Genomic DNA, 21,202 nt, shown 5'->3' with positions numbered 1-21,202 from the left:
CCTGAGGATGTCTCCTTTGGGGAAATACTGGAGCTTCTAAAGCAAAAAGGTGGATGGTCTTCCAACCCCCTTCCCAGGAGAAGTCAGTGTTCCAGGAGGCTTTCGTATCTGGCCTAGTTATGTCTTGGGTGACCCGTCTGGCTGAAGAGTTGATACACCTGGTCTCACGCAGTGCATGGAAGGAGATTCATACTGTAGAGGCAATGCCCAAGTGACTGGATAGATTTTTAGCCCACCAAAAGACACAGCTCACTGAAGCAAGGGGGTCCCAGTTGATGCCATGGTTGTGGCAGCAGCCCTGAAGAAAGAGTTTGCAGAATAGAGCAGAGTGCATCTGTCCATCTATTTAACAAGGAGTCTAGGTCTTTGGACAGATTTGGAAAGTGAGTATACATCTCAGTGACCTTCTCCCTCTGGTCACTGAATTATTTCACACACTTTACAAGGTTTCAAAGAGATTTGACAAAACAGCTCTCCAAATCTCTTTCCAGGTCCATGTCTGTGGAGGACCAGAATAAAATTTCTTCACAAGTGGCCACCTTTCAGTCAATATCTAACCTGTCCATGAGGCTGATTTCTGATGCTGCAGAAGGTACCTCATGAGTGGTGGATTCAGGCATAGCCATCAGGAGACATGCCTGGATGCACTTCTGAGATTTTGTGGAGCCCTTCAAGTCTTTGTTCATCAATGTTCCTTTTGAGATATATTCTCTGTTTGGGCCCAGAGGTGAAGGAAATATCTCCTGAAGTGAGCAAGATGGAAAGGCCCTGTCTGCCATTGGGATTTGAGACCCTTCTCACTGAATCAAAAAGGAGGGAAGCAGTATAGTTTGACCCTGGATGATTTGAACCCAGATAGTTTGACTCCAATGCAATTGGATACACTTTCTTATTAAAATTCACATTTATTGTGTATGAGAATATTTATTGGGCAGTTTGATCCCGGATGTTTTGACCTGAATTAAATTTAATAAAAGCATTTTACTACGTAATATTTTAATTTGGAATTTTACATAGAAATGTAATATATTATTTAACATTTTAATATGTAAATGTTAATTTATTTAATGTCTTTTTAATGTCTAAATATACTTAATTTAATTAATAATAGTTTGAGCATCATGTACTACTGTCAGTTTTGAGACTGAAATTAATGTATTTGAAGATTTACTCAATGTATCTGACGTTTTTTTCAGTTTTATGCATTCTATTGTTATTAAAGCTGGTTTTATTCTCCAGACATTGTTCCATTTTTTGTTACTTTGTTAACATCAGTTCTCTATGATTGTACCAGGTTACAAAGCAGTCATCATCATCATCATCTGCTTTCGGCTGTTCCCGTTAGGGGTTGCCACAGCGGATCATCTGTTTCCATTTCTTCCTTTCCTCTGCATCTTGCTCTGTCACACCAACCACCTGCATGTCCTCTCTTACCACATCCATAAACCTTATCTTAGGCCTTCCTCTTTTCCTCTTACCTGGCAGCTCCATCCTTAGCATCCTTTTCCCAATATACCCAGCATCCCTCCTCAGCACATGTCCAAACCAACGCAATCTCGCCTCTCTTGCTTTGTCTCCAAACTGTCCAACCTGAGCTGACCCTCTAATATGCTGACTCCTAATCCTGTCCATCCTAGTCACACCCAGTGCAAATCTTAACATCTTTAACTCTGCCACGTCCAGCTCTGACTCCTGCCTTTTTGTCAATGCCACCATCTCCAACCCATATAACATAGCTGGTCTCACTACCCTCTTGTAGACCTTCCCTTTCACTCTTACTGGTACCAGTCTGTCACAAATCACTCCTGACACTCTTCTCCACCCATTCCACCCTGCGTGTACTCTCTTCTTCACCTCTCTTCCACACTCACCATTACTCTGAACTGTTTATCCCAAGTACTTAAACTCATCCACCTTTACCAACTCTACTCCCTGCATCCTCACCATTCCTCTACCCTCCCTCTCATTTACACACATATATTCTGTTTTAGCCATGCTGACCTTCATTCCTCTCCTCTCTAAAGCATATCTCCACCTCTCCAGGGTCTCCTCAACCTGGTCCCTACACTCACTACAGATCACAATGTCATCTGCAAACATCATAGTCCATGGGGCCTCCTGTCTGATCTCAGCTGTCAACCTGTCCATCACCACTGCAAATAAGAAAGGGCTCAGAGCTGATCCTTGATGTAATCCCACCTCCACCTTAAACGTATCTGTCACTCCCACTGCAGTCCTCACCAATGTCACACTACTCTGGTACATATCCTGTACCACTCTTACATACTTCTCTGCTACTCCCGACTTCCTCATACAATACCACAACTCCTCTCTAGGTACCCTGTCATATGCTTTCTCTAAGTCCACAAAGACACAATGCAACTCCTTCTGACCTTCTCTGTATTTCTCCAACAACACTCTCAGAGCAAACATTGCATCTGTAGTGCTCTTTCCTGGCATGAAACCATACTTCTAATCACTAATCACCTCCCTTCTTAACCTAGCTTCCACTACTCTTTCCCATAACTTCAAGCTATGACTGATTAATTTTGTCCCTCTGTAGTTACTGCAGCTCTGCACGTCACCCTTATTCTTAAAGATAGGTACCAAACACTTTTTCTCCACTCCTCAGGCATCCTCTGACTTTCCAAAATTTCATTAAACAATCTGGTTAAAAATTCAATTGCCATTTCTCTTAAGCACCTCCATGCTTCCACTGGTATGTCATCTGGGCCAACAGCCTTTCCATTCTTCATCCTCTTTATAGCTGTCCTTACTTCCTCCTTGCGTATCTGTTTCACTTCCCGATTCACTATCCCCACATCATCCAACCTTCTCTCTCTCTCTCATTCTCTCCATTCATCAGCCCCTCAAAGTACTCTTTCCATCTACTCAACACACTCTCCTCGCTTGTGAGTACATTTCCCTCACTATCCTTCATCACCCTTACCCACTGCACATCTTTCCCAGCTCTGTCCCTCTGTCTAGCCAATCAGTACAGGTCCTTTTCTCCCTCTTTAGTGTCCAATCTCTCATACAACTCTCCATATGCCTTATCCTTAGCTTTTGCCACCTCTCTCTTTGCCATGCGCCTCATCTCCTTATACTCATGTCTACTTTCTTCATCTCCTTGACAATCCCACTTGTTCTTCAACAGCCTCTTCCTCTGCATACTCTCCTGTACTTCCTCATTCCACCACCAAGTCTTCTTTTCCTCCTTCCTCTGTCCAGATGTCACACCAAGCACCTTTCTAGCAGTCTCCCTTACTAGCCCTGCTGTAGTTACCCAGCTATTCGGTAACTCTTTACTGCCTCCCAGTGCCTGTCTTAACTCTTCCCTGAACTCCACCTCACAATCACCCTTTTTTAACTTCCACCATTTAATCCTTGTCACTGCTTTCACACTCCTCCTCCTCTTCTTGATCCCCAACGTCATTCTACAGACCACCATTCTATGCTGCTTAACTACACTTTCCCCTGTCACCACTTTACAGTCTCCACTCTCTTTCAGACTGGCCCTCCTACATAGGATATAATCCACCTGTGTGCATCTTCCTCCACTATTGTATGTCACCCTATGCTCCTCCCTCTTTTTAAAATACGTATTCACCACAGCCATGTCCATCCTTTTCACAAAATCCACAATCATCTGACCTTCTGCATTCATCTCTTTAACACCATTCCTACCCATCACTTCCTCATCCCCTCTGTTCACTTCACCAACATGCCGATTGAAGTCCGCTCCAATCACTAGTCTCTCACCCTTGGGTACACTCACCACCACTTCATCCAACTCACTCCAAAATTTTTCTTTCTCATCCATCGCACACTCAACTTGTGGAACATATACACTAACAACATTCATCATTACACCATCAATTTCAAGCTTCATAAACATCACTCTATCAGACACTCTCTTCACCTCCAAAACTCTCTTGTCATACTGTTACTTTAGGATAACCCCTACCCCATTTCTCCTGCCATCCACACCATGATAGAACAATTTGAACCCACCTCCTATACACCTGGCCTTACTTCACTTCCATCTGGTCTCTTGCACACACAATATATCAACCTTCCTTCTCTCCATCATATCAGCTAGCTCTCTCCCTATACCAGTCATACTGCCAACATTCAAAGTTCCTACCCTCACTGCTACGCTCCTAACCTTCCTCCTCTCTTCCTGCCTTTGGACATGCCTTCCCCTCCTCTTCTCCTTCGGCCAACAGTAGCCCAATTTCCATCAGCACCCTGTTGGCTAACAGTACTGGTGGCGGTCATTGTTAACCCAGGCCTCGACTGTTACGGTATGGAAATATGAAATGTCCGCATAAGTCATTTGGCAGAGGTTTTACACCAGATGCCCTTCCTGATGCAACCCTCCCCATTTATCCGGGCTTGGGACTGGCACAAAGAAATGCACTGGCTTGTGCATCCCCAGTGGCTGGGTTACCAAGTTACAGAGCAGTAATGTGAATAATATTTTGTTCTGTTTATTGACGGGTTATTTTCTGTGTAATTGTGTATGATTGCTATATTTTTTTCAATATTCTTGCCGAGTGTTATAAATATTATAAAGCCTTGTTAACTAGGGTATAACAGTACTCTCAAAGTATATTCAAAGTGTTACAGATCTAGATATGAATTATATTAATGCAGGGGTCAAAATGTCCGGGGTCAAACTGCGTGGGGTCAAAACATCCTGTACAAAAAGGAGGTAGAAAAATGTGGTTTTGTAAGTCCTAAGGTCCTTTCCAGGACTCATGAGGAGATTGCTCCCCAAGAGACAGAGGAGGGATGCTAATGGAAGACACTGTTTCCCTCACAGCAGACGTGGCTTGCAGAATAAGGGCTTCAGGGATTCCTTCTCGGATAAACCCTATCAGAGCTCCTGAAAGGTTGCCCAGCTGTTTTTCTTGTGGAGGCAGTGGGGGGGGGTGATCATTTGTTTCGGCACCTAGAAACCTGGACTGCCATCCCAACAAATTCCTGGGTTCAGAGGATCATATTCAGAGAACATATCATAGCATTTTCTCAAACCCCCCCCCCTACAGAAATGAGTAAGGTCCCCGATGTTCCATCCAGTCAAAGGGATATATCAGATTTGGAAATAAGAAAGCTGCTAGTAAAAAGAGAGTCATTCAGAAAGTCCCCCAAGACCAGATAGGAGCTGTAATTTACTCAGATTCTTTTTAGTGCCAGGAAAAACAGGGGACTTGAGACCCATTCCTGACTTGAGCAACCAAAGCAATATGTTTCCAGATGGTGACAGTTCATTCCATTCTACCACTATTCCAAAAAGATGATTGGATGTGCTCAACAGATCTTCAGGATGCATACTATCACATCAAAATGAATAGGTGCTCCTGAAAATATCTGCGCTTCCATCTGGGAGGCAATCATTACCAATTCAGAACACTGCCCTTTGGTCTCACCACAGCCTCCAGGGTGCTTCCCAAGTGCATGTCAGTGATAGCTCATATAAGACTGCTAGGATTCTGGGTGTTTCCATATCTAGATGACTGGCTCTCCTGACAGCTCCAACTAGGCATCTATTTCTGTAAACAAGGGACTACTTTTTCCAGTTGTGCCACTATCTGGGCATCACAGTCAACTATAACAAATCATATCTCATTCCTACGCAGTACCTGGACTTCATAGGTGCTCATCTCGACATGATCAATCAGATAACTTTCTACCTCCAACAAGAGTACAAACCCACAGATCCCAGGTAAAGGAAGTGACCTGACATTTGTCTCCACCAGCATGACTGGTTTTGCAGGCCTTAGACTTGATGGCAGCAGCAGTAACTCTAGTCCCATTGGACAGATATCAGATGTGAATACTACGGTGGACATCATTAGTTCTGTCTATCCTTCAATAGCCATTATAAACCCCAGTCAGGATTACACAAATTTGCAAGGAACATCTAATGTGGTGGATCTGGTCAAACGAAATTTCTCAGGGCCAGTCTTTCATTTTACCTCTCCCAGTGGCCAAAGTGATTCCTCCCTCTGGGTTGGGGGAGGGCATTTCTTGGGAAGGACAGTCCAAAGCACTTGGCCCCTCTAAGACGTCAATTTGCATATTAATGTCCTGGAGATGAGAGCTGTCCTTTTAGCATTGCAAGCCTTCCAAGGTGCACTCCCTTCTGTTACAATTGCAATCCAGTCAGATAATATGTTTGTGGTCTGGTACATCAACAAGCAGGGGGAACCAGATTCTACCCTCTTTCTTGCAAGGCAATGAGAGTGCGGCAGTAGATGATCTCTTCTGGATGTTTTCTCATTGCAATGCATATACTGTGGAAATGCTTGCAGACAGACTAAGCTAGTCCATTCTGATGCCTCACGAGTGGTCTCTCAATGTCAAAGTGGCAGAAAGAATTTTCCATCAATGAGGCCTGCCATGTTGCGATCTATTTGCTTCCCCCTCAACAACAAGTGCAACAGGTTCCTTGCCCTGATCCCTCCTCCAGGACAGTCACCGAGATATTCTGTTGTCCACAAATGGCCCACCAATCTCCTCTAAGCTTATCCTCCATTACCTCTACTCCCCAAGTTTTGCAGAAAGCGTACCAGTTAAAGAGCTGAGTAATCCTCATTGTATCCATCCTGGATGCTGGATCCTAGTCCAGATCTCCTGTCTCATCCTTTGGGGATAGTTCATCTGGACATATCAGATCTCAAGCTGACCACGTGGTTTCTCCAATTCCAATGATGGCTAGACAGCCCAGCCTTTCTTCCCCGGTCTGACATATCCTTTTGTCTTCTGAAAAAGATTCCACTAGGAGGGCTTACAGAAGTAAATATAAAAACTGTTCTATTTGGGCCCTACAAAGAGATTTGGATCTGTTCACTGCCCCAATTTCCACAGTTCTAGATTTTTTAGCATTCCACTACCAGCTGCTATTTCTAATTTTCATTCAGGTGAAAATCACACCTCTTTGGCTCCTGCTAAATTGTGCAAAACTTTTCTGAAAGGCACCTTTTTATATAGGCCTCCAGTCAAGGACTCTGCCCCTCCTTGAGACTTGTCTATTTTACTTCAATGTTTGACTCAAAGTTCACTTGAACCCTCCGCCAAATCAAACCTAAAAGTTTTGTCTTGGAAGACCCTTTTCATAGTTGCCATTATATATGCTAGATGATTATCTGCACTCCAGGCACTTACTTCCAAGCCTCCATAGTTGGTCTTTCATAAGGACAGGGTGTCTTTGCATAATAATCTATCTGTCTTGCCTTAAGTGGCTTCTGAGTCTAACATTAATTGTTTATCAACCTCCCAGTTTTCGTTCCAAAGTTTTCCGATAAAGGTGAATATATGCTGCATCTCATGGACAAACACAGGCAACTTCAATTTTATCTTCATCGAACCAAATATTTCAGAAAAATCTGACCAATTGTTTGTCTCCTTTTCTCACAACAGGTTCTTCATGGCAGTTTCCAAAGTAAGTTAGCCAAATGGTTGACTGATTACATGTCCTTTGTCTATAAACAGAGAGGTATTTTTCTTTCCCTAAGCCACCAAGAGCACATTCGACATAGTCTGTGGTGATCTCTTCAGCCTTTTGGTCTGGAGTTTTGATATATGACATCTGTGCAGCTGCCACTTGGTCCAGTGCTCATACCTTTATTGCTCATTACAAGTCCGACTTGATTTTTAGGAAGAGAGCTGCCTTTGGCTCTGCAGTACTCTGCAATATCCTTCCTTGAGAACCAACCAAGGTTAATCTAGCTGTGGACTCTGTCCCATTAGTTGAGGAACAAATAAACATGGTAACATCAGATACAAAAGTTATGTACTCACCAAAATGATGGATCTATGTTGTCCATTTTCATTCTTCCTCAACTTTCCACCCACCTAACCCCCTTGGCTTTCCTCCTGGAGGACACCTAAGGGATTTTTTTTGGGAACCCTTTGCCCCTTGTTTGAGCTCCAGTTTTATGTCTGCTGTTTCTTTTCTATTTATTTTATATAAAATAAATTATTGTTTATGGGGCAGCAAACTTGATCTGAGTTACATTAGGTTGTTGGGTCATTATGGGTAAGGGAGGAGGTCGAGAGTTGGATCCATGAATCCAGTGAAGTGACTGAGCTGGCTCCAAGGTTGGATCTGAGATGCATCAGTTGAAGAAGAATGAAAATGGAAAACAGATCCATCATTATGGGGAGTACATAACTTTTGTTTCCCACCTGCTTTTCATCACATGCTGTCCCAAGGAGTGACAGAACCAGTTCCTCCTTCCTAGGTGGGGAAGGTTTTTTTATTCAGGGGTGTTCCCAGTGCCAAAGAAAGAAAATGCTTAGTGATCAGCTCTCGAGCTTTCTTTCCTAAACTCGTTTTTGATAGTGTCCAAATTCAAAATGAGGTTATTTCACAACTTGTTCCTCTTCTTCCTCTTTCAAGTTCCTGGTAATACTAGACTTAAAATACGTTTATTATCATATCCCTATTCATCCAGACTTTAGATGTTTCTTAAGGATTTGTGTGTCTGGATTGCATTATCAATTCTCTACCTTACCCTTTGGACTATCTACTCCACCAAGAATGTTCGCTAAGTGTCTAGTTCCAGTTATAGATCATAGCAGGCTGCAAAGTATCCACATTTTTCCATATTTAGTTGATTTGCTTATCTTTGCAGAGTCTTTTTCAAAATGTCAGGAATCTCTCTCTTGGGTGAGAGATCTTTTGTACAAGCTGGGATTCCAAGAAAAATTCATAAATCTTTCTTGATTTCTTCACACAGGATTGTGTTCCTGGGATGTCAACTAGACACCTCAGTTCAAAGTGTTTTTCTTCCACAGGAAAAATATATCTTTATCTAGATCTATTTCTAAGGTTTTCTACACAAGGGTACTTCTGAAGATTCAGAAGGAATCCCACGATCATTGCGGGTCATGACTCCCTTTGGACCCAGGCAACAATGCTTCTCCCTTCTTTTGGAAATGGCCAAGGTCAATTACCACACGCTTTCTCACAAACTGGATCTACTCATACAAGAACACAGATGTTTGTTACACCCCCAACATCATTCATCTTCAATTGACTGCCTGGATGATAGGGTCTCAATTCCTTTTAGGAACCTATTTATTGAGGATGTGCAGCAGGTACTAATGGAGGCAAGAAAGTCTTCTTCTTCTTTCGGCTGCTCCCGTTAGGGGTCACCACAGCAGATCAACTGTTTCCATTTCTTCCTGTCCTCTGCATCTTGCTCTGTCACACCAACCACCTTATCTTAGGCCTTCTACTTTTCCTGTTACCTGGCAGCTTCATCCTTAGCATCTTTTTCCCAATATGCTCTGCATCCCTCCTCAGCACATGTCCAAACCAATGTAATCTTGCCTCTCTGGCTTTGTTTCCAAACCTTCCAACCTGGGCTGACTCTCTAATATACTTATTCCTAATCCTGTCCATCCTCGTCACACCCAGTGCAAATCTTAACATCTTCAACTCTGCCACATCAAGCTCTGACTCCTGCCTTTTTGTCAATGCCACTGTCTCCAACCCATATAACATAGCTGATCTCACTACCTTCTTGTAGACCTTCCCTTTCACTCTTACTGGTACTTGTCTGTCACAAATCACTCCTGACACTCTTCTCCACCCACTCCATCCTGCCTGTACTCTCTTCTTCACCTCTTTTCCACACTCACCATTACTCTGAACTGTTGATCCCAAGTACTTAAACTCATCCACCTTTGCCACCTCTACTAACTGCATCCTCACCATTCTTCTATCCTCCCTCTCATTCACACACATATATTCTGTCTTAGTCCTGCTGACCTTTATTCCTCTTCTCTCTAGAGCATATCTCCACCTCTCCAGGGTCTCCTTCACCTGTTCCCTACTCTCACTACAGATCACATTGTCATCTGCAAACATCATAGTCCACGGGGACTCCTGTCTGATCTCGTCTGTCAACCTGTCCACCACCATTGCAAATAAGAAAGGGCTCAGAGCTGATCCTTGATGTAATCTCACCTCCACCTTAAACGCATCCGTCATTCCCACCATAGACCTCACCGCTATCACACTACCCTTGTACATATCCTGTACCACTCTTACATACTTCTCTGACACTCCCGACTTCCTCATACAATACCACAACTCCTCTCTAGGCACCCTGCCATATGCCTTCTCTAAATCCACAAAGACACAATGCAACTCCTTCTGACCTTCTCTGTACTTCTCCATCAACACTCTCAGAGCAAACATCACATCTGTAGTGCTCTTTCCTGGCATGAAACCATACTGCTGATCACTAATCATCACTTCCCTTCTTAACCTAGCTTCCACTACTCTTTCCCATAACTTCATGCTGTGACTGATCAGTTTATTCCCTCTGTAGTTACTACAGCTCTGCACGTCACCCTTATTCTTAAAAATTGGTACCAAAACACTTTTTCTCCATTCCTTGGGCATCCTCTCACTTTCCAAGATTTCATTAAACAATATAGTTAAAAACTCCACTGCCATTTCACCTAAAACCTCCATGCTTCCACAGGTATGTCATCTGGACCAACAGCCTTTCGTTCTTCATCCTCTTCATAGCTATCCTTACTTCCTCCTTGCTAATCCACTGCACTTCATGATTCACTAACCGCACATCATCCAACCATCTCTCCCTCTCATTCTCTTCATTCATCAACCCCTCAAACTACTCTTTCCATCTGCTCAACAAATTCTCCTCACTTGTGAGTAAGTTTCCCTCATTATCCTTTATCATCCTTACCTGCTGCACATCTTTATTAGCTCGGTCCCTCTGTCTAGCCAATCGGTACAGGTCCTTTTCTCCCTCCTTAGTGTCCAACCTTTTATACAACTCTTCATATGCCTTATCCTTAGCCTTCGTCACCTCTCTCTTTGCCATGCACCTCATCTCCTTATACTCTTGTCTACTTTCTTCATCTCTTTGACAATCCCACTTCTTCTTCGCCAGTCTCTTGCTCTGTATACTCTCCTGTACTTCTTCATTCCACCACCAGGTCTCCTTGTCCTCCTTCCTCTTTCCAGATGTCACACCAAGCACCTTTCTAGCCATCTCTCTTACTAGCTCTGCTGTAGTTACCCAGCTATTCGGTAACTCTTCACTGCTACCCAGTGCCTGTCTTATCTCTTCCCCGACCATCACCTCACAATTACCCTTTTTCAATTTCCACCATTTGATCCTTGGTGCTGCCCTCACACTCATCCTCCTCTCCTTGATCACCAATGTCATCCTACAAACCACCAACCTATGCTGCCTAACTACATTTTCCCTTGCCACCACTTTACAATCTCCAATCTCCTTCAGACTGGCCCTTCTATATAAGATATAATCCACCTGTGTGCATCTTCCTCCACTCTTGTATGTCACCCTATGCTCCTCCCTCTTGTTAAAATACGCATTCATCACAGCCATGTCCATCCTTTTCGCAAAATCCACTACCATCTGACCATCTGCATTACTTTGCTTAACACCATACCTACCCATCACTTTCTCATCCCCTCTGTTCCCTTCACCAACATGCCCATTGAAATCTGCTCCAATCACCAGTCACTCACCCTTGTGTACAGTCATCACCACTTCATCCAACTCACTCCAAAATTTTTCTTTCTCATCCATCGCACACCCAACCTGTGGAGCATATGCACTAACAACATAACAGCTTCATAAACATCACTCTATCTGACACTCTATTCACCTCCAAAACACTCTTAGCATACTCTTCCTTCAGGATAAGGCCTATGCCATTTCTCCTCCCATCCACACCATGATAAAACAATTTGAAACCACCTCCGATACACCTAGCCTTGCTCCCCTTCCATCGGGTCTCTTGCACACACAATATACCAACCTTCCTTCGGTCCATCATATCAGCTAGCTCTCTCCCTATACCAGTCATACTGCCAACATTCAAATTTCCAACCCTCACTATCACAGTCCTAGCCTTTACCTACCTTTGGGCATGCCTTCCTCCTCTTCTCCTCCTTCGGCCAACAGTAGCCCAATTTGTACCAGCACCCTGTTGGCCAACAGTACTGGTGGCGGTCATTGTTAACCTGGGCCTCGACCGATCTGGTATGTATTTCTCTACTGTTGACTGCATGTATGATTTGGCAAAATTTTACGCCAGAGGCAAGAAAGCCTACTACTAGAAAATCATATATTAGTAAATGGAAAAGTTTTTTAGTTGGTGCAACAACATAACCAGCATCCATTCAGGGGTAGTTGTTCTCTGGTTTTACAATATTTGCATGCATTACTGTCCTTTGGCCTTTTTATTCCTCTGTCAAGATAAACTTTTCTGCCATTTCAGCACGTTTACCCATGGGCCCGCCTCTTTCTGTGAAATCTCATGACAGAATGTTATTGAAACGGGTTTTGCATTAGAAGCTTCCAAGAAAACTGGTGGCTCCTGCCTGGAATATTAATTTTGTCTTAGAGAAGCTAATACTTGCTCCATTTAAAACAGCTAATGTGGTTACCTTGAAGTTCGTAACATGGAAAATATGCACCACTTTAGTAATGGGTGCTAACCCTAATGCTGCCCTTTCCCCCAACCCTAACCCAACATCTTTCTGTCATTAAAACTTCCAGTAACACTGCCAATACACAACATAGACTCAGGCACATAAAAAGTCACAAACACACATAAGCAACAACAATATATCTATCCCTACCCTAACCCTTGCCCTTACCCTAAAATACATAAACTCGCTACAAACACAAAACACCTATCCTTCATTGATCCCCGACCTAAACTCTAACTAACACACACGCACACGCACACACACACACACACACACACACACACACACACACACACACACACACACACACACACACACACACACACACACACACACACATGCATGCAAGTTCTCTTACCGCCTCAACTCCACTTACCTGTATCGACATTCCCTACTTTTGACATATTTCCCATTTGGCCATCCGTACCATTGACATTAAATCACACCCCTACATTTGTCAAACAAATGTATGTTCACTCAAACACAGAGAACCCGTTTAAGTTTATGCTTGTCAAATGTGATAATATGAAGAAATTTTTGGGGCATCTGTTTCCTCTTTTCAGGAGAAATTTGATGGTATTCTCTTGCGACACCAAGATAAACAAATTCTCTGAAATGTGCGTATCATTCTGCTGATGTCACCTCCAGGGCTTCTGCCTCTGAAACTGTTATGAGCAGCTTATCTGTGTTTTCAAAATCTCCTACAGGATGTCAAAAATTAAATTTTATATTCTCGTTTGGATAAAGAGCAAGTTTTTGGACATTATGCTGCAGAAGTCACTAAAAGGTGTGATGAGAGAGGAAAGGTAATTTAAGGGATCTCTCAGATTTTTCAACCATCCTTCTCTAAGTTTGATAGGAGATTTAATGCACCTTCAACAATTTCCTTTGAATAGCAAAATAAATAGACCCAGCAAGCTGCTGGTAAGGAAGAGTTTAAAAGCAATGACAAGGAGGTTCCAGGAAGAAAGCTAAAATCCCTCCCAAAAAGGACAGTCTAATAAGTCTGATTTTCATGAAGGACTTCCATCTCCCTTTCACCCAGGCAGTCCCTTTATCCTCCAGAAAGTCTGGACCTCCATTTCTCTATCTGACAACAAATAATTTCAGACAAATGGGTTCTCAGAGTGATCCATCATGGTCACAGATGGCAGTGAGACTCTCTCCCTTCATTTTGTGGGATTCTTTCTCATCTGTCAGAGCAGAGTCCTATTTTCCCTCCTATCATTCAGCATATATTTGCAAAGTGGGTGATAGAAGCTGCCCCTCCTCTTCAGGATAAGAAAAAAGTTTCTTGGAGACCAGTTCTGTATCTTTCATTTCTAATTTGTTGATAGTACTCAAGTTCAAAATGTTGTCTCTTCACAGTGTGCTACTCCCGTGTCCTCTTTTGAGTTTTCTACCAACCTCAGATTTAAAAGATGTATATCACTGCATTCCTATAGATCCAGTTTTAAGATGTTTCTTAAGGTTTTCTGTGCCTAGATCACATTATCAGTTCTCTCCATTACCCTTTGGTCTTTCTACTGCTCCAAGGGTATTCACAAAGTGTCTGGCTCCTGTGATAGCTTACTGCAGATGGCAAGGTATTTAATGTTTTCCTTATTTAGATGACTTGCTCATCTTTGCAGTCTTTTTCAAAGTGTAAGGAATCTCTTACTTAGATAGGGGATCTCCTACATAGGCTGGGATTCCAAGAGAACTTACAGAAGTCTTGTCTGACTTTTCACAGGATTGTTTTCCTGTGGTGTCTCTTGCACACCTTGGTTCAAATAGTCTTTCTTCCACAGAAAAAAAGATCTGTATTTAGATCTATTCCTGGGGTTTCCACTCAGACTACAAACTCATTAAGAGAATTCCTCAGGATTCTGGGTCTCATGGCTTCTATGATAGTCACGATACTTCTTGCAAGACTTCATATTATAATTCACTTGTACTTGAAGTCTTTATGGTCCCAACATCAACATCTCCTGACATTTCAGATTCCAGTTTTGGGGTTTGTGAAAAGAGATTCTGTGGTGGAGACACCAAGTTTCTCAGAATTTACGTCTCTCATTCTCCCTTCCTGCTCCATCATCAGATGTCTCAGACTTTTGGTGTGGGGAGCATTGTCTATGGGAATAAAAGTGCAGGGTCTGTGGAACAAAAAAGACAGACCAAAACATGTAAACATAAAAAAGATGTTACTCTTATAAATGTTCATTCTCTCAACCATTTTTGATCACTGGGACCTCTTCAAATGTTTACAGACAACACTACAGTGATGTGGTACATAAACAAGCAAAGGGGGACCAGAACTTACCCACTGTGCAGACTAGTCATGGTATCTTGGGGTGGTTGGCATAATGGTTAAGGTGTTTACCTTACAAATCCAAGGTGCGTGGATTGATTCACACATGGGGTAATTGGCTAAAAATAGCCCACAAAGGCAGTTAGCCTAGTACTAATGTATGAATCTATGAATCTTGGGACATAGCTTTTCATCAAGTCTAAATCTACAGGCATCTTACATACCGTCAGAGCAAAACTGTATGCAGACAAGCTGAGCATGACCAGGACAGATCCTCACAAATGGATACAGAATCAGAAGAACTTCCAAGGAATAATCCAGCTGTGGGGAACACCTCAAATACATCTATTTGCCTCTGCTCAAAACAATCAGTTGGCAAACTTCTGAATGCAAGAATGCCTGGAAGACAGATGTATTTTCTTTTCCTTGGGCAGAAATGTTCTCATCTGCTTTTACACCCTTTCCACTAATATTTTGCGTCATTCTGAAGATTCAGTACAACTACCCAAAGTTAATTATGGTGATTCCCTTCTGGCCCAAACAAGTGGTTCTCCTCCTTTTGGAAATAGCCAAGGACAGTTGCCACAGGTTTCCTCACAGATTTGATTTAGTCACAGAAGATCAGGGATGTTTGATACATCCCAACCCCAAACAACTACATCTGACTGCCTGGATGATAGAATTTTAATACTTTTTAGGCACCTTTGAATGTGCACCAGATATTAATAGAGGTAAGAAAGGCTGCTACTAGAAAATCATATATTAGTAAATGGGAAAGATTTTCTAATTGGTGCCAAGAAAAGAACCCGGACCCATTTACAGCTAATGTTTCTCTGGTTCTGCGATATTTGTGTGAGTTATTGTACTATGGCCTGTCTTTCTCCTCAGTAAATGTTCACTTGTTGGCCCTTTCAGCGTGCCTGCCGATGGATCCCCCTTTTGAATGCAGGCTCATGTGAAAATGTTTTTGAAAGGCATGTTGCATAAGAAGCCTCCTAGGAAACAGGTGGCTCCTCCTTGGGATCTTAATTTTGAGTTAGAAAAACTTACTCTTACTCCATTTAAACCAATTCATCAGGCAGACCAAAGGTTCTTAACATAGAAAACAGTGTTACTCTTCTTGCTGAGGTCACATAAATTAGTGTCTGAGTGGCAAACTCTCATGGTGGGTCATCTTTATCTCATTTTCTACTAAACTGTGGTTTTATGCCTAAAGTGGTATCCGAGTTTACCTTAAGCCAAGCTATCTATCTTCCAGTCTTCTTTTCAGAACCTAAAAATGAGGGAGAAAACATACCTTGGACATCCACAGACAACTTGGTTGCCATCTTGACAGAATAAAATCTTTCAGAACTTCTGATCAGTTGTTCATTTCCTATAAAGGTAAGAAAATAGGTCAACCTGTGTCAAAACAGACTATTTCAAAATTGTTGACTCATGCTAGTCCTTTTAGTTATACCCACCACAACAAAACAATTACAGGTATGGTCAAGGCTCACTTACCAGGCCTTGGCTTCATCTGTGGAAAGGGTTGCATGCTAGAAGTATTCTAGATGCAGCAAATTGGTCCTCTGTGCACAAACTTACAAAGCACTATAAACTTGATTCCTCCTCCAGGTCTAGGAAAGGATTTGCTAAGACTATTCTCCAGGAGCTCATGGAATGTCATCCTTCTTTCTCCTGGTCAGTTTAAGCTGTGGTAATCTACCCATATAGCTAAGGCTACTGCAACAGTTATCAGATGAAGAACAGTACAGTGGTGTAAGCCAACTTACCATAGCAACAGATGGTTGAATGATCACTGCTGCAGTATTCACTCTCTCACCCTTATTTTTTATATATATTTTTATGCCAGTATGTGGACTTTTTATTGTTATACTCCTAGTATTATCATCTCAGGGCTATAGATTCACTGTCTCTGTTGGCATGAAAACTCTGAAGGGTTTGGATCCCATACCTGACTTTTAGTCTAATGCTTTGGGGATGTGGAAAGTGACCTGAAAGCTTTGGAAACTGGATGGCTGTTGTATGTTGTGCAGAGTACAATTCATATAGATAAGGCCAATGCTGCAGTAATAGTTCAGACAGCTACTGTTCTGGTAAGCTTACTTAGACAACTGCTATTTACAATGTTTACCATATTTGCAATTGAACCAGTTTTCCTTTCAGTAAAGTGCACTTTAACCTTTGTTTCAAGACCGTGATGCTGTTTCTGAACTGGAAAACAATCTTAAAGCAATGCGGAAGCAAGCAGGAGAGGAAGCATTGTATTATGCTGGCATTTTTCTCTGGCTTATGGGTCGTTCTGATAAAGCCAGAGAATACATTGACAGAATGCTGAAGATCTCCAATACATCTAGAAAGGTAATTTTTCTACAATTTGGTCATTTTACTGGTGTATAAATGGTGTATAAATGTTTGCATTTTTTACCACAGAAGTAGTTATGTTAATTTTTACAACCTCAGACATAATTCTGCAGACATCTTTGCGAAGATGAACTCCTGACCACTGAATTATGTAAGCATGTTTTTGTCATGTGGGATTGCAATGTGATACCTCTCATCACAAATACTCGGTCATACAGTCTTGAAAATAACCATTTCATAAACAATACAGTACAATACAAATACATTATAGTCCAAACAATACAAGTGACACAAGGAATACTATACAAAAATAAGCTGAAAGAACATAAACTAGGTTACAAGATATACTTCACATCTGGACAATTCTATAGAGTTATATCATTACAGACAATTTTAGACATTCTAACAACATATTCATAGCCTATGAGTAGATAAAGTGTATAAAAATAGTATGTAGATAGTACAATGTATGACATCAGCTGTTATAGTACATGAAAATAAAATGTTGGTTTATGTTATGAAAATAATAGCAGAAGAGTTAGTGGTGCAGAAATATAGTGAGAGAGTTAAGAAGAATAGACATTTTAGGCTGAGCAGTAGCGTAAAGATATGGTATAAGAACAGAGAAGGAGTTAGGAGAGACATACGATCTTATAGACAGTGAAATAATGAAATGTGACAGAAGAGGAAGAGGATGAAGCTAGTGTGGAAGAAGAGCTGAGAATTAGGCTGGATTTATACAGGAGCAGAGACATGTATTTTTGATATGATTTTTTAAAGAGGCTTTAAAGTGGGTTAGGCCAGGCATAGACCTGGTAGCAAAAGGTAGTGAATTCCATAGTTTAGAAACAGAATATGAATACAGAGAGTGACCTGTTTTTTTGTGGGTTTTGAGATAGCTAAGATATTTTTGTCTTCTGATCGTTGGGATCTATTTGGTGTATAAGATGTGACTAAGTTTGCTAGCGCAGGGCAGGCAGTAGGCTTATTTCAATAACTTAATTAATTAATTAATTAATTAATTAATTAATTAATTAACCAATCAATCAATTAATTAATTAATTAATTAATTAATTAATTAATTAATTAATTGTGTGTGTATGTGTTTTGAAACCCATTTACTTTGAGTGCAGCTTATATTTTTGCTGATTTTCTTGCTGTTTCTTACTATTGTTAGTGGCTTTCCTCATTGCTGTTTACTTTTGGATGTTTCTTAGAATTCATAATGGCCCAGTGTGGCCAAAAAATCCCACCCCAGGATACTCATAACCTCTGTGTGGTATGTCTGAGGCTGTGGATAGACCATCTTTAGGCCACCTGTGATAATTGTAAGAGTATTTACTCTTGCTCTCTCGAAGCGAGGAAAAACAAACTACTTTTGAAGGATTTACTCCCTTCATTCTCTTTCAAATTAGGCAAAGACAGAGACAAGGATGAAGAAAAAGATTAAGAAAAGGAGAAAGAAATAGAAAGACAGATGGAAAAAGACAAGGTAAAAGGAAAGAGGAAGGCAGAAAAACCTCAATCTCTATCTTCTACACCTCCTTAAATGCCCCAGACTGACTCCCTGCAGGTGACTTCAGCCTGACTGTTTTGGTGCCATCCTTGTCTCCAATGCCACGACCTAACCACATCAAGACCATAGTCATACAAGATCAGACCCCAAAAGGATGAAGAGTAGCTGCTCTTCTGATCAGGAGCTTTACATGTTCTTTCCCTCTCATCCTCTCTCCTCTTCTTATGTTAGGTATGCTTGGTCTATTCAGAGTCCCTCTGACTGTGAATGGGAAAGGATTATGAAGGCCTTTTGTAAAAGCTAAGACTGACATCTGTGTCAGCCCATCCACATCTGCATCTAGGGTAGATGAGGTTGTCTGTGTCTGTGCTCATATCTTGGTATGTACCTCAGTACCATAGATTTCAGAGAAGTTGTCCTTTCTGGAGCTTCCAACATCTGCAGTGGCAGGATTGGATCCCTCTGTACTGACTGTGAAACATCTGACTCACAGAACTCTAGTTACATTGGTGCTGATGGAGTCTTGGCACTAACGCCTCAGTGTGGGGTCTTCATCACTGCCTTTGGTGCTAATGCATTTGATACCCTTTTCAGTGCCAAGGTCTTTGGCATTTGACATGCCTGCTCCGATCTTGATGTCAGATCCATCCAGTCTGTTGGTGCCAGTGCCTCCATCCTTGGTACTGTTGATGTCCACCTCGTTTGGGATCAGTACTGTAACTATTTATTGGACTCCAGTACTGAGGGATTCAGCATTGGCTTTTGAGTTTGTCAAGAGGATGACAGCTTGGCCAGCTACACAGATGAGCAATTCTCTAGTGACTTTGGCTCCTGGATACTGTTTAGTCTGTAGCATTTCCCACTCACAATCCTCCCATGAATAGGGCATATCTGAAGGCCTTGCCCAATTTTTCAATGAGAGCCACCTTGTTTTTTCTCGTGATTCAAATGAGTCCCCTCCAGATCCACCACAAAAACATATTTTCAAGAGGAGGCACATTTGCACATTGACAGTGTCCCTTTCTTCCAGAAACTGACCTCGATGAAGGAGAAGAGTCCCCACACTCTACTCCAGAATATGCCACATTTGGTAAAATTTTAGAATTAATGCAGCAGAGTGTTTTTTGACTCACTGACCTTCCTTCACTGGATGAGAAGGTTCTCTTTAAGGCCTTCAGGTCTGCCCCATCTACCTCCAGAGTGATTACTTTCTCTAACTTTATAGTGGACCTGGTAATGGAAAAGACATGGCAGGAACCTAAGGACTAACACTAATGGAGCAAAGTCCCTCTGGTGTAGTCCATTATTATGGCAGCAGCTATTGATAGAGAATGGTTTGATGACAGTCCAGTGGTCCATCCTCCCAACAAGGAGTGTTGAGTGATGGATTTAATGTGTAACTGAGCATATGTTTCAGAAATGTTTGCCCTGACAGCATTAAGTTATCTGACCAATGTGACATATTTCAGAGAGATCTTGCAGTGCAAGCACTGGATTCTTTGAGGAAACCTGCCATATTTGAAACTTGGAAACAACTCAATCTCAAGTGGCAACTATAACTATACCCGACATCTCCATGAGGCTGCTACACAGAGTAGCTGATGAAGTGGTTAGCATGGTGAGAATTGGCATTTCCATGATGCATCATTCCCGGCTCCACCTCTGTGACTTCATGGACAACTTCCAGGTATCCTTTATCAATGCCCCCTTCAATGTGTTCTCACTGTTTGGCCCCAGGTTTAAGGAAAATTTCTGAAGAATGAGTGTGATGGTATATTCCCATACCTAGATGATTGGGTCCTAGCTGTCACAGCAAAGGAATTCCTTCTGTCAGACAGAGATGACTTGATTCACTTGTGTCTGTCCTTAGGCATCTCAGTCAATGTGGAAAAATCCAAGTTAGAGCCTTCCCAAACCTTGGTCTTCATATGAGGTCATCTGGAAATAAGGTCATTCACTGTGAAACTACCAGAGGAAAAACTTCCATCATTTAAGAACTGCATTTTGATGATTTAACCCACCAGCTTCCCTCATATTAAAAGTTCTTGGTCTTATGGTGGCTTCAGTACTTCCTGTACCTCTTGCAACATTTCACATGAGGGTTTTACAGTGGACTCTGAGCATTCAGTGATGTTTACTAATGGGCTGTATGAACACTTCATTCATTACTTATCTGTGTGCAAAAAACATTTAACATGGTGGACGGGGGTCCATATAATCTCTGTGGGCAGACTCTTTACCCTGCTTCTTTCCAAAGCCACAGTGACCAAAGATGTTTGCTCAGGGTTTGGGGAATGTTTTGAGGGGAGAATGGTTTGGTGTACTTGGACCAATCTTGAGACCAGTCTTCACATACATGTCCTGGTGATGAGGACATTCTTTCTAGCATTGCAAGCCTTCCAAGAAAGCCTTTTGCAGGGTGTGATTTCTATACATTCAGACAACATGTCAGTAGTCTGGTACATTAATAAGTAATGGGGGACCAGATCTTTACTCCCTATGGCACGAGACC

The 21,202-nt window shown here is 41.9% G+C and overlaps 1 protein-coding gene across 1 annotated transcript in view; it reads left to right on the top strand.

Moving 5' to 3' along the window:
• Nucleotides 1-21,202, top strand: part of LOC122798197 (tetratricopeptide repeat protein 21B-like) — a 1,733,894-nt gene that overhangs the window by 261,755 nt on the left and 1,450,937 nt on the right. Inside the window, exon 4 of the mRNA XM_044066946.1 lies at nt 17,005-17,171. Coding sequence (XP_043922881.1) covers nt 17,005-17,171 — 167 coding nt within the window. The remainder of the gene's footprint in view (nt 1-17,004; nt 17,172-21,202) is intronic.

This window comes from Protopterus annectens, chromosome 3.part1, assembly GCF_019279795.1.
Source record: "Protopterus annectens isolate FY-2018-M chromosome 3.part1, PAN1.0, whole genome shotgun sequence".
Lineage (NCBI taxonomy): Eukaryota > Metazoa > Chordata > Ceratodontiformes > Protopteridae > Protopterus > Protopterus annectens.
Note: the sequence above shows the minus strand (reverse complement) of the source record. Positions and strands in the feature narration are given on the sequence as shown.